This window comes from Ammospiza nelsoni, chromosome 8, assembly GCF_027579445.1.
Source record: "Ammospiza nelsoni isolate bAmmNel1 chromosome 8, bAmmNel1.pri, whole genome shotgun sequence".
In the NCBI taxonomy this organism is placed as follows: Eukaryota; Metazoa; Chordata; class Aves; order Passeriformes; family Passerellidae; genus Ammospiza; species Ammospiza nelsoni.
In genome coordinates this window covers 24,192,043-24,204,878 of record NC_080640.1, presented here as the reverse complement: position 1 = coordinate 24,204,878, position 12,836 = coordinate 24,192,043, and the positions used below count along the sequence as shown (strand labels likewise).

General features: G+C 41.2%; 1 protein-coding gene across 1 annotated transcript; it reads left to right on the top strand.

The window, feature by feature from the left end:
• Positions 1 to 510: 510 nt before the first annotated feature.
• Positions 511 to 12,231, top strand: PLAC9 (placenta associated 9). The gene is made up of 4 exons (XM_059476745.1): positions 511 to 663; positions 9,709 to 9,806; positions 10,779 to 10,899; positions 12,049 to 12,231. Exons 1-4 carry the CDS (start codon positions 606 to 608, stop codon positions 12,057 to 12,059), a joined length of 288 nt encoding a protein of 95 aa, XP_059332728.1. The 5' UTR covers positions 511 to 605; the 3' UTR covers positions 12,060 to 12,231.
• The last annotated feature ends 605 nt before the right edge of the window (positions 12,232 to 12,836 follow it).

The window sequence follows — 12,836 nt, the reverse complement described above, 5'->3', positions numbered from 1 at the left end:
GAGATCCTATGATAATGTCCAAACATAAAGCACCACAGCCACCTCTTCCACAAGACTGCCGCACATCGTACTGCCCAACGAAGATGTTTCTGTGCTCTTCAAAAAGAGCAATGGTAAAAGTCCTATAAGCTCACGAGATCTAAAGATTGGAAACTCTTTTCCAATGCTTTGCCTGCCCCAGATGAAATTCTACAGGGACAGACGCATCCAGCACCCCTTCCTCCTCCTTTCTCCCTTCCTTGCCTTTCCCCACTTGCTATATTTACAGCATCCAAAGCTTTTCATCGATTTCCATTGTAATCTGTGTAAATAAATACAAGCATAAAAACCCCCAACTTTGGGGAGCCTGGGCCACTTCCAGCTTGGCTGGATAGCTGGGCTGTGCATGGAGCTGGAAGGGTGTTTTTAAAAGGAGGGAAGCAGAAGAGAACAGCTTAAGAATCTTGGCTCAGGCTGGGCATATTTCCGCCTAACTCTGGCTAAAGCTCAGCACGAAGGGCTGGACGAGGAGCCGATAGGAAGCCGGGGAGGGAGGGAAGGAGGGAGGGGAGGAGGCTGCGGGGCTCTCCAGCACAGCCACGGCACAGCCCGGGCAGGCTGGGACCATGCTTTTCCTCTGGGCACTGGTGTTTGCTCTAGTCCTGCAGGAGCAAGACCCTTTAGGTAAGTGACTCTGAACTCGCAAAGCAGAAACTGTAGCTTAGTCTCAGTATGGTCAAAGCCTTTGCATGGGGTGGGAGGGGAAGGCAAATAATTGCTTAATTTCTCTATGGACTTTCTGTGAAGGTGACACAGGTATGTGTCAAAACTCTCTGATTTGAGAGGTAAAACCCCATTTTTGTGACCTTAAAGTCTGTCCTATAGACATATTGCTTTGGTAGATCTGGAGATTTTTTTACTTCTTACAGGAGATAGAATCACTCTACCTTCAGAAATTTAGGACCACATTGCGGTGCTGCAGACAGCGCTCTCAATTTCCATAATTACTGCTCTGGCAGCCGTATTAATATCACACTAATCCACTTGGAAATGAGATTGAAGTTCAAAGTGATTAGAGAAAGCTTTATTCAAAGCTTTCTTTTTAAATTTCCGGGTAACAGCATCACCACTTTGTTTCTTCTGCTTTGGACTGCTTATTCCTGAGATTTTGAGGTAGAGAATGACTTCTCCAAAAGCCTTGGGAGAACAAAATATAAACAGAGAACATCTGATAAGCCTGCATCTGAATTCTACTTTCATTAACAAGAGATTAGCACTGCATAACCTGTAATCACATTGTAGTGTGACAAAGCTATTCAGTTTGGCTAGTTCAAGGTTTACAGTCCCTGTGTAACCACAAGCCTGGCTTCCCAGCCTGTTTGTACTGCATCTTTTCTGCTGGCTGAGGCTCAGATTTATTTTCCCTCTGCTCCTACTTTCTTGACAAGACAATAGCTGTATTTCATGGCAGGGTAGTAAGATCCTATTACATTCAAAACATTTCCTAAAAAACTTTTAGTCCCTTCTGCCCCTAAGTTCTAGTCACTCTTCCTTGCCCTGACTCCCTCCTTCTTAACTGGCTTTGTGATGTTTATCTCAGTGATGAACTGAACTATCAATGCAACAGCAAGAGCACTCTAGCTTGTTTTCACTCCACAAGAATTCACTATACTCTTGTGAGTTTTGTAAGCTTCACCAAAATAAATGTGAAATAAAAGAAAATAAAAAAAGGCTTTTTCTATTCCCATAAAAGTAGGGTTTTAACCTAAAATAATTTGCAAACTCAGATAAAATTCAGTTAATTAGAATAGCATCTCAATAATAACTGCAGAGGAGACTAGCACTCAGTATCATGCCAGGTGGCAGCTACTCAGTCAGCAAACCATGTTTACTGTCTTAATGGTTTTCATCATGCAAAATGAGAAATTTTGTGTCTGTCATGGCCAGGGGAGCACCCTGCCAGACTGAAGGCTTAAAAAAGCCATCCCCACTTTCCCTCTGTTACTCTTGAGTTAGGAACAGAAGTTATGATTCCCTTGCAGAATCCCCCAACCTAACTCCCACGGGTTCCTCTTAAAAATTATTCAGCCAAACTAGAATTTACCTTACAATTCAGCCATTAATGTAAAAAAAATCTCATATTCATAGAGCTCAGCCTGCAAATCATTCAGGAGGAGAGGCTGGCACGGGAGCCCTTCTGGATGCAACCATGCGCTCCTGCCACAGTTCACTGCGCTGGGTTCATTTGTGGGGCACTGCTCAAATGCAGTGCACAGCGTAGCCTGGAGCACAATACCTGCCCCTTTTAAACGCGTTTCCAGGCAAATCGTTCCGAGGGGCGAGCACCCCAAGAGCAAACACTGTGCTCCGTGTGCGTGCGTGCGTGGCAGAGAGGTGACCTGGAGCTCCTGGGTACCGAGCCCAGCCCGCGCAGCCGGGCCATCAGCGCAGCCCCGGACACCGAGCGCTCCACCGGGGACAGCTTCCAGCCGAGGCGCCGCTGCTCCACACCGTGGCGTGATTTGCTTTCCAACAGCACAAGTTTCAGCCTGCTCTAACTACGAGTTAAAGTAAATCAAGTGTATGAATGCTTCCCTTCATACACCTAACGTTTTTTGAATCCTCCGATATTCACATGCAATATCAAAGCTGGGAAGATCTACAAGCTAAACCATGATCTAGAAAAGGGGAAAAAAAAATCCTTTCTGAACAGCCAGATTCTGCCCTAAATTGACCATTTGCATTATCACAGAGAAGCATTTTTTCTCTAGGAGATTAAAACACCGCATTGTAGAATTAAAGACACAGTAAAAACTTATGATAGATATCCTATTTTAGGCCTGACTTGGACTCATATTTCTCTACTAACAAATTAATAATGGTTTAACCTATACTCCATGTTATAGCTATTTCCTGTCCTTATAGAAACCCACCAGCATTATTGTCTCCAACACAAGGATTACAGTCCTTGCAGAACCCACCTTTGAGCTCTAACAAGGAAGGAGAAATAAAGTTTGCAACAACAAAGTGTACCCCAAAATCACTGTGTTTTTTAAGATTGTGAGTTATCTGGGGATCAGGGTTCAGTACAGAGCCTTTTATAAAGAGATTTTATATATCTGTAAAGCCCTATGTTTTTATATATTGAGTTAAAAGGAATTTCAATTCTGTGGACATCATAACCTCTACATGTAAAGCAAAAGTTACTATCAAACTCTCCCAAAAAATGAGGAGTTTAGAAATATAGGACTCTTGTTGTTCACCTGCAGGATGAGGGTTTATTTATAAACACAGCTGATCTGCTCTGGCTGAAGCAGATGTAAGTCCTGGGCCTGAATGTCAGAATCTACTATGTATGTATGTGGATATATCTGCCCTTCTCTCACCATTCCTGAGTTGCTGCAGACTGCATGAACTGTCAGCCAAGAGAAAATAGATCTTCAAGCAACTCCTTAGATTTGTTTAGATTTTAGGAAAAATCCTAAAATTATATTCTTTCATTTTACTTCTTTCTACTGCCATGACTTAGACATATGAAAACTACACAATCACAGAGCTGACTAATAAGTCACAGACTCACCCCATCCACTCCCCATGACCATCATTTCTATTACTAAACACAGAACAAAAGCCATGTTCTCAGAAAATTGAGAAACTCTTTATCCCCTGATACCAGTGGTTATCCTCAAATTGATTATTCATCTCACGTCCTCCACTTTCAAGTCAGCCTTAAGCACACTAATTCTGCACAACTTGGATTCTTTATGGATACTAAGACACAGCTCCTCTTCTTCCTAAACAACTTCCCCTTCTCTACACACAAGTGTGCCCTATAGAGCTTCTAGCTATAATCCTCCTAACATTTAGCCTTGGTTTCCATTACAAAGATGCATTCACACGAAAATAAATCCATAATAAAGGCAAACTTTTCTGGAGCCCAAAGCATCATTGTAAGATACAGCATGAAGCAGAGTAACATACCTGCTAATTATGTAGCTTGTGTCTCTTATCAGTCCAACTCCCAGTAGTCATTTTCCACTGCAGAAGCAAGTGCAAGAGGATATTCTCTGGCTGCTTGTTCTGGAGACCAGCATGCTGAAAACACTCTCCAAGCCAATAGTTCCCTCACAGGAACATTTAATTACTATCCTTCTTCCTTTGAATGAAAATACACAAAACTTAAGTGCTTCTTACAATCACAGATATGGTCAAATGGCAGAAAAAGGAAAGTAGTTTTTCAAGTAGCAATATTGCTTCTGGCACATAGCCATGGCAAGGGCCCAGATTTTTCTGTGTGTCAAAACAAACCATCCACTGGAAGCATGAACTATCCCTGGTCTTGTGCACTCCCTCTCAGTCTCCACTGCTGGGTAAGTGAGAGATGGATCCCCTTAGGAGAATTACATGGGTCACAACAGCAAAAGCTGCCTGTAAATGAAGTAGTTTAACACAGAAATGTATGCTATCTACTCAGAAACAATTGCTACGAGGTCCCATTTCTGATTTTGCACATTTCACAAGCACAAGTGATGTGCCTTGTTGTTCTGCCATAAAAGCTAGAGCGTAGTAAAGGCGTGTGCACAGTTAAATATTTACATGTGTATGTATATATTTACATGTGTATGTATATATTTACATGTATATGTATATATTTGCGTGTAAATATAAGCAAACCCATGCAGTTTTCTCCAGTGTAAAGCATATGGCAGTGTGTAAGTTGCTAAGGAATTTTATTTATTTATTGCAATTCCTGCAGTCTTTATTGCAATCACTAAAGGGAAGAACTCCCTTATCTTTAAGATAATACTGACTGAACTCTAAAAAGAGGTAGAACTACCTGGTTAGAACTACCCAGAGGTGTCAAAGTCACAGCTAAGCATTACTGCTTCATGGATTACAGCCAGAAAGATGCTCTATGTCCAGTTAAAGATATGCTTCTGAGTGGCTAAGAACTTGAAGGGAATCTGTGCCCTAAAAAATATTTTCAATGCAACACTTGCTATCCAAATAAATTATTTTTGATGTCCTAACAATAAAATTTTATTTGGCTTGAGTTATGTAGCACAGCTTAAAATGAATTTGGATGTACTGGTGATAATGAAACTGGTAGTGACACAGAAAGTTAGTTCAGTACTTCCAAAGCCAAGGATGCCAATGTAATTAATTAAGAGCTGACATTAATGGAAACTAACTTTGATGCCGTGAAGAACAGCCCCCAAATTTAAATATGACTAGCAGTTTTAGCTTAACATAGTCTATGGTCTGAAAGCACCAGTAATGATAGTTATTAGTATCAGTTCAGATTCAAAGCAGTTGAATCTTTCCTGAATTCAGCTGCAAGTTATCTTCACCAATCACTTTTGGAAACCATGTGATTTCTTGAGCTAGCATTTCAAAATTACATGCAAATTTCAAAGTGGAATCCAGCACTTATATTTAGAGAAAAATAATTTAAGCAAGGGTCAACAAATCCATTCAGAAGTCTGTTGCATTCCTCCCACACTGGATAGTGGATTCATCATTTGAACATGATCCTCCAGTTCATGACCTTTTTCCTGTTGGAACATAAATCAATACTACTGCCATTCCTTTTCTCATCAAAGGCTGTCTGGCCACCTTATGCTCCATGCTTTAGGAATAAAATAATACTACTAAACCTAAGGCAGTGCAAACAAAAACACAGAGCACAGCATGTTTTCTGGAAGAGTTAGTCATGTTCTCCTTTATTCCCCTTGCTCTATCACGTGTTTTCAGGTTTCCTCATTTGCCATCTGGTTCCTGTTTCAATCTCCCATGTCTCCCACTTGGCTTGCGGCCTGCTTTGTTTTATCCCTCCCGCCCTACTGAGCACAAACAAGACCTTGCAGTCAACTTTCAAAACCACACTGATCACAGAATGAGGCCAAAGAATTTGACAGATTTTAAGACCAATGGGAAACATTGTGGTCACTCACCTTGACCTTCTTTGTAATGTAGACCAAAGAACCCAACCCAGCAATTTCTAGATCAAGCCTGTAACTTCATTTGGAGCAGCAGTGTGTCATTAGGAAGGTTACTTTAGAAGACCTACCAGATCTGTGTGGTCACATACTTCAGTTCTGGCAGTCCCAGTAACCACAGAAAATGACAGCAGAGAGGCAGTGCCTTGGGTTTATTCTGATGCTTATCATTAACTACTTGGATGATCAAAATGAACCATTTAACAGCACCTGGACAGAAAGAACCTTCACAGTCCCAGAAGGGAACTTCATCAGGGAGCACAGAGAAGGAACACCTTGTGGGTTGGGGGAGTATATCAAATGTACAGGAGGCAGAAGAGCTTAACTGAGGGATATTCTTAATCAAAAGCCTCTGCTCATAACCTGTTTAGCAAGGCTGTTTTGATTCTTACTTCATTGCTAATTCTCTCCCTTGCTATAAAACCAAGTTTTGTACAGTCAGGCTGACCATAATACACAGATCTTGCTCTCCATCATGCTACTTCTTTCAAACTTTAGGCATGTTCTTCTAGCAAACAGATCCTTATTAACAACCAGTTCAGAGATGCTCCATTTCCCTGCTGGTGTCTGACTGCATCACAGCCCAGGGTGGTTAGAACTACTCAGATTTATGGGCACCATCAATGTAGCACAGAGGACTTAATCAGAGCAAAAAGGGACGAGTTGTTTCCTTATCTTGAACACGAGAGTTCTGGTTCTTGATGGAAAATAACCACCCTATATATCAAACAGAATGGATTTCAAGAACTTAACAGAACATCTTACTTGCAAGAAACATCAGGTGGAAATTTGCAGATGGGACATTAACTGAAAGGTAATGTTCTCTCTGCCATATTGAAATGTTGCAAGTGTCTGCATGAAACAATCTATTAAGTTTCAAATGAGATATTTAAGACATTGAAATATGCCTCCTACACACTTGCCTAAGCTGTCAGAAGTTGCAAACACCTACACATTTTAAATATGTAATTTATATGGAATACAAAGAACACTTCACTCTTAAAAGTGGTTAGCTTCAAAACTTACTACTAAAGTTGTCTCTATGCACATGCTTTGAAACACAGACAAGTAAAAATTCCAATTTACATTTTAAAAATGTTTCTTCAGTAACTCAAGAAAGCAAGTACCTGGAAGTATCCTAAGTCATTAGTCTTTTGCTTACATAGTTTGCAGCCTTCTGCTCTTCACTTCCTTTATATGGTGACTGTAAAGTCACATGGTGACTTCATATATATGAAGTAGAAATGGTGCTGGAGTAAGGTCAGTGCCAAAGGCAGATTGTGTCCCTTTCTTTCACCAACTGCAACAGAGAAGGGCAGTGCTCCTAGCAACACTCCACATGCTCTCTTGGAGCACATGGAAATTACTGCTTTGGCTGAACTGCCTGACCATAGTGACCCAGATATATGCCACATTTACAAGGGACCGGATGTGTCCTGTGAACAGCCCATCCCAGAGATAGAGCTGTGGCTTAAGAGGTAAAGCCAAACAACAGAATAACAATGAATGTTTTGGGAAGCCAAAGCCTCAAGCCAGGACTGAGAAAAAAGAAGAAATCTACACTGACTGCCCAGCCACTGGCAGCTGAAATAGCCTGTTCTGGTGTGGTGGTGAAGGGGCAATTGCAAGAGCTGGAGCAGCTCTGTTCTGGTGTGAAAGTCACTAACAAGACATGGACATGCAGGTCCTGAGAGGGTTTCTCCTAGCTCAGCCCTCTCACAGCTCCATACTGTGCAGTCTACAACTAGACACACTTATGCTTATACCAACCCTTAGCCTTGCTAACATCGGCTGTCAGGTGCTTCCTGAGACATTTAGGCTTGGCCTGTTTGTTAAAGTTTTAGGCACTGCACTAATTCTGTGGTTCTGAGCGATATCTTACAGCCCTGTCAAACTAGGACTTTGTCCTCCTTCAGTATGGCCATTACAGCTGGTAAGGCAGCAAAGCGCTGTGAACGATGGAAAGCTGTCTCCTGGGTCAGGAGAGGAACCCAAGAAACCAGGAGCTACTGAGTCCTGTGTCCCATAGCAATCCCTTTATCTCCTTCTCTAGGTACACACAAAGCTGTGTGTGCGTACACACGATGCACACAAAGCTGTGCAGCGCTTTGCTAAGCTCACAGCAAGATGCAACAATATTACACTGGCTGTACATCCCTGTCATGGTATGTATACATGTGCTTTGAGTAACTGTCAGTCCATCATATCTAACCTCCCCACCTACAAACACCTGACTAGAGAATCAGCCACCACAATTTCAGTATCTCCACACTGTTCCAGTCATGATGAAAAAAAGACATGTCAAGAAGCAAAAATTTTGAGAAATAGCACAGTACACTTGACCACTAAGACAATAACAAGACTCATAAACCACCACCACTAGCAGCAAAGAGGAGGAAAAAAAGGGTAATTGCAAAGCAGCTGGTGTTGAAACACCTGCTCTATTTCAGCACTCTTCTGTAAACAGGTAGATGAAGTCTTCATGATTCTGTCCTAACAGCACCACCTTCTGGTACTGCACTAAAAAAAACCCTAACCAAATCTCTGCCAAACCAATTTCTATATAATGCCCAGTAAGTCAGGTCACTTTATAATCCCCCCAATTCCAAGGATGCCATTCCAACTCAGAGTACATCTCTTATGGTCTCCAAACTGCAGTGATCCTTACTGACACGTTTGCCATCACCTGACACCTACACTCCAGAAATCTTGGCACAGGCTTGAGATGAAGTACTGCAGCAGTTCCAAACCACCGCTCTGGCACAGCAGCACTGAAGACAGAATTAGTTACTGCTCTTGTCTGTCTTACTGTTCATTACAACACAAGCTCAGTTTTGTCTTTGTTATAGACAATGACAGAATGAGTTACTGTTGCTTCCTCATTATCACAGCTGCCTCAAGCATCAAACAAGAGCAAAACCTAACTTAACATGCAGGAAGATATGTTATCACTTTAGCAGAGTTTAAAATATTCCACTAAAGTCCTCTGCACACTTTTGAAAATTTAACTGTTACTGAATGCTGCACAGAAAAGCAAATGAAAAGCAAATAGGCTCCACTAAAGCATGGACACTATCAGCTACTGATCTTTCATGGAGCACAGCCAGCAAAATGAAAAGTTCAAAGAGCAGGAGCTCATGAGTACTGAGAGGTAAACACAGATAACTGACAGAGAAATGTGACTTTGTATAGCAAAGTCAGCAAACGTGCTCAGCAATAAAACAATTTTTATTGTTTCTCTTCCCATTGCAAAGTCAGACTGTCTGGGACAACCTTCTGGCAGAGAGGAACCATCAGCATCCATTTGCAAGGTGGACAAGCTTAGCTAGTCTTCAAAGCTTTACAGCACCAGTTGCTTCTGAACAAAGTCTATGAGGAACTGTTGTGTCAGGCAGATCTTCCCAACAGTTAGGTTTGACACCCAAGAGAGAGTCACAGCCTATAAACTTACCCTACACATGTAGGAAAAAATAGATTATGTAAAAAAAAATACATACATACAAAAAAAAAACCAAAACAAACACCCATGGCAAGAGAAAACACCTTGTTCCAACCAACATGACACATGTAGGCAACTACTAGGGCACAGCTGTAGTGATTGGAAAAGAAGTTGAAATCCTACATTTGGTTCATCAACAATGCTGTGTAGCATGCAAAATACCACTTCAGAAATCAGAAAGGCAAGGACTGCTATTGACCCTCTGCCAATGACCTGTGTCTCTATTTCCAGCTGCTGCTGATCCTGTCACTATGGCACCTGGAGGTCTGGAAACAGGAACCTGGTGTAATGAACACATGCTCCACGAACGCTTAGATATTATTGAAGAGGTAAGAGGGATTGTGCTGGCTCCTGAACCTTACCAGACCTCTGCCCTATCCTTTTGACCAAAGAAAAAGGATGTTTCTAGACAGTGTCCCTTCTTGACTTTATTAGTCAAGGTTGGACTACTTTTTTCAGATGTCCTATTTATCCATAAATCCATAAAGCCATTATCACCAGGAATATGTAATCTTAATGAATTTAAAAGAACTGATTAACAACTTTTTATATATCAGCCTTTGCTCTAATGTTTATAATCTAAACATTCTAATCTGTGCCTTTAAAAATCTCAGAATCTGTATTTGTAAAGTTTCACACTGACTTATGGGTAGATGTGAGTTCTGCAAGTGACTCCAAGACTGATAGAGGAATTTCTGCTCACCCCAGCTGACACTTAAGAGCTAAATGAGCTCTATGATGAGGATTCCAGGAAAGCTGCAAAATTTGATTTTTTTTTCCCCCCTGGTGTCTTAAGCAGGTATCACAAGATACCTGTTAACTCAGCTTAACTAACCTGTTAATTCTCAGCTGGGGAGCTCCCAAACATCATGCTGTGGTTCTCAAATGGGAACATGACCTCTCTTCTGCCCTAGTCCCAGCCCTCATCCTTACACCCCATCAGCTTCTCTTATCGTCCATGCAGATACTTTTATTGCATTTAATAAATTGCATTTCTGTCAGAAACGAGAAGGAATTAAAAACAAACTAATGGAAAGTTCCAAGAATTTAAATTATTCTTTATACAGGGCTGCTGTAACATAACTCTTGCACAACCAAGTGCTAATACTTGGTGCCACTAGAGGCCAGCAGAACACAAGGAATGTTTAAACCTGCAATGCGCATTCGCATTACAGATTAAATTAGCTGCTGGCATTAAAGGATATGAGATTTGCATTTCTGCAAACACATCTGGTGCAATTCCTTCCACTTGACCCTCTGACTACCTCCTTTCTCCATTTGTCTCCCTTGTTTTCCATTAGAAGGTAATAAAAACAGTGGAGCACCTAGAATCAGAAGTCAAATCACTCCTCAACATCATCAGTGAGACAACAGTGAATATCCCCACCATTCCAGGAACTCCACTTATAGACATCTTTGATGGTCAGTATCTTGTCAGGTATAACCTAAGTTGAAAAAAGGGTTACATATGTTATTATTATATATGCCATATTTTCTCTCTAAAGATGTGAACTAATTCAGCTCAGAGTAGGTAAGGCCTCAGAACTGGGGGCCTCAGACCCCAGTTGCATGTCCAGCTTAGAAAACCAGATTTCAACAACCTCTGAAGAGAAGGCTGGGAGCAAAGGAAGCAACTCACCTTAGAACGGCAGGACAGACTAGGTAATCTCAAGGTCCTTTCCAGATTTAAGATCCTGTGATTCTTTAGCTTCATGTGTGACAAAATACAGGATGGCATAAAGATTTTACAAAATTGGAGGTATTGCCATTTTGATATCCTAAATCCAACTTTGATATGCAAGCCCCTCACACAAAACATGTTCCTGGATAAACGATTTTGGAATAAATTAAATCACAACAGAAATTAGTTGGATGAGACCACCTCTTCTACTCACTTTCTTATAATGCTCTATGCTCTTCATCCTCTGCCTAAATATCAACAGTGCATTTAACAAGGTGAGACACTCTTGGTGGAAAATAAATCACTTGTGGACAGATGAAAGCATCCACAGACATGTTTATAAAGTCAGTTTTGTCAGTGCTGAGCTGTTTGTTCCTTAAGGTAGCTGTACCTGGGCACACCACAGTGCACTTACATGATGCAAGTAGGCTTGAAGTAAACAGCAGCAGAGTTTATGCTGGTTTTTGGTTCTTGCTGTATGGATCTGGAAACCATGATTGATACTGTCCTCACCAACTTTGTTATCCACTGAAGCTTACAGTTTTCTGTGAGGGGCAGTTAACAGGTTAATTGTTAAGTTACTCCCCTGCAATGGAAGGGGCTATTCTAGTAAAAGTGAAAAATATTCCAGTAAAGCATTGCAGTGAATTTAAAACAGAAATCAGCACATTTGCAGCAAATCTATAGCAAGTACTATTCAGATGGATCTTGCTACAACTGCCAAATTGGTCAAGAATTAGAGATTGGACCTTTCTTCTATGATTTTGTGCATCAAAGTGACAATTTCCCACTTTAGAGTAGCAAGATTCATGTTTTAGAAGAGATTTATCCATAAAGATTGATCCTGATCTCATAACCAAAAATAATCACATAAACTCTTCTCTATACAGATACCAGCTGAGCACTGTGAAGACAGAAGACAGCTGAATGTAACAGTGTGGGTGTCATAAACAGTTGCACTTCTGATCATTTAATAAGCTTGTGTTTGCATAATTTCTGCAGGGTGAACAGTCCTCAGCTGTAGTTTGTCTTCTGTGTTACTGTGCTTTATAATAAAAAGGTATTTGCTTTCAGACACAGTTTTAAACTTTGCATGCTAAATCTTTCAGGTGCCCTACTTTATCAAAACTGCATTTCAAATGTCAGTAAAAAAACAAGATAGGTGGTGTTCAGGACTAAAGCACAGCTAACAAACGTCCCTTAATTCAAAAGCTTCCTCCTTCCCCTGCAAGGAAGTGAACCCTTGCTATTGGTTTCAGCCAACAAAGATAGACTTCCAGCTGTAAACTCCTCTCAAGACATGCTCAGATTGTCTGACAGAACTAACTGTATGGTCTGCCTTTGGACACAGGACATACTGCTGCCATTGACCAAACAGAGTCCTGCCAGCAAGTTCCAGTCAGAATCCATCACTTGGACACATGGCTGCCATATTCTGTAATCTTTACATTCCCCTCCCTTGCCATGGTGACAAATGCAACCCAGAATTAAATCCACAACATTGCCTTTTTCTTTCAAGACAAATAGCAATACAGCTTCTAGGAAAAAGACCTGCCTGACCCTTACACAACAGAGGGAGAACACTTACATGTATGTACTTCAGTAAGGGGAGGTTGCACGTTCCTGATTAACAAGCAATCTATTTTCACTGACCTAGTTCAGAAACCTTTCCCCCACT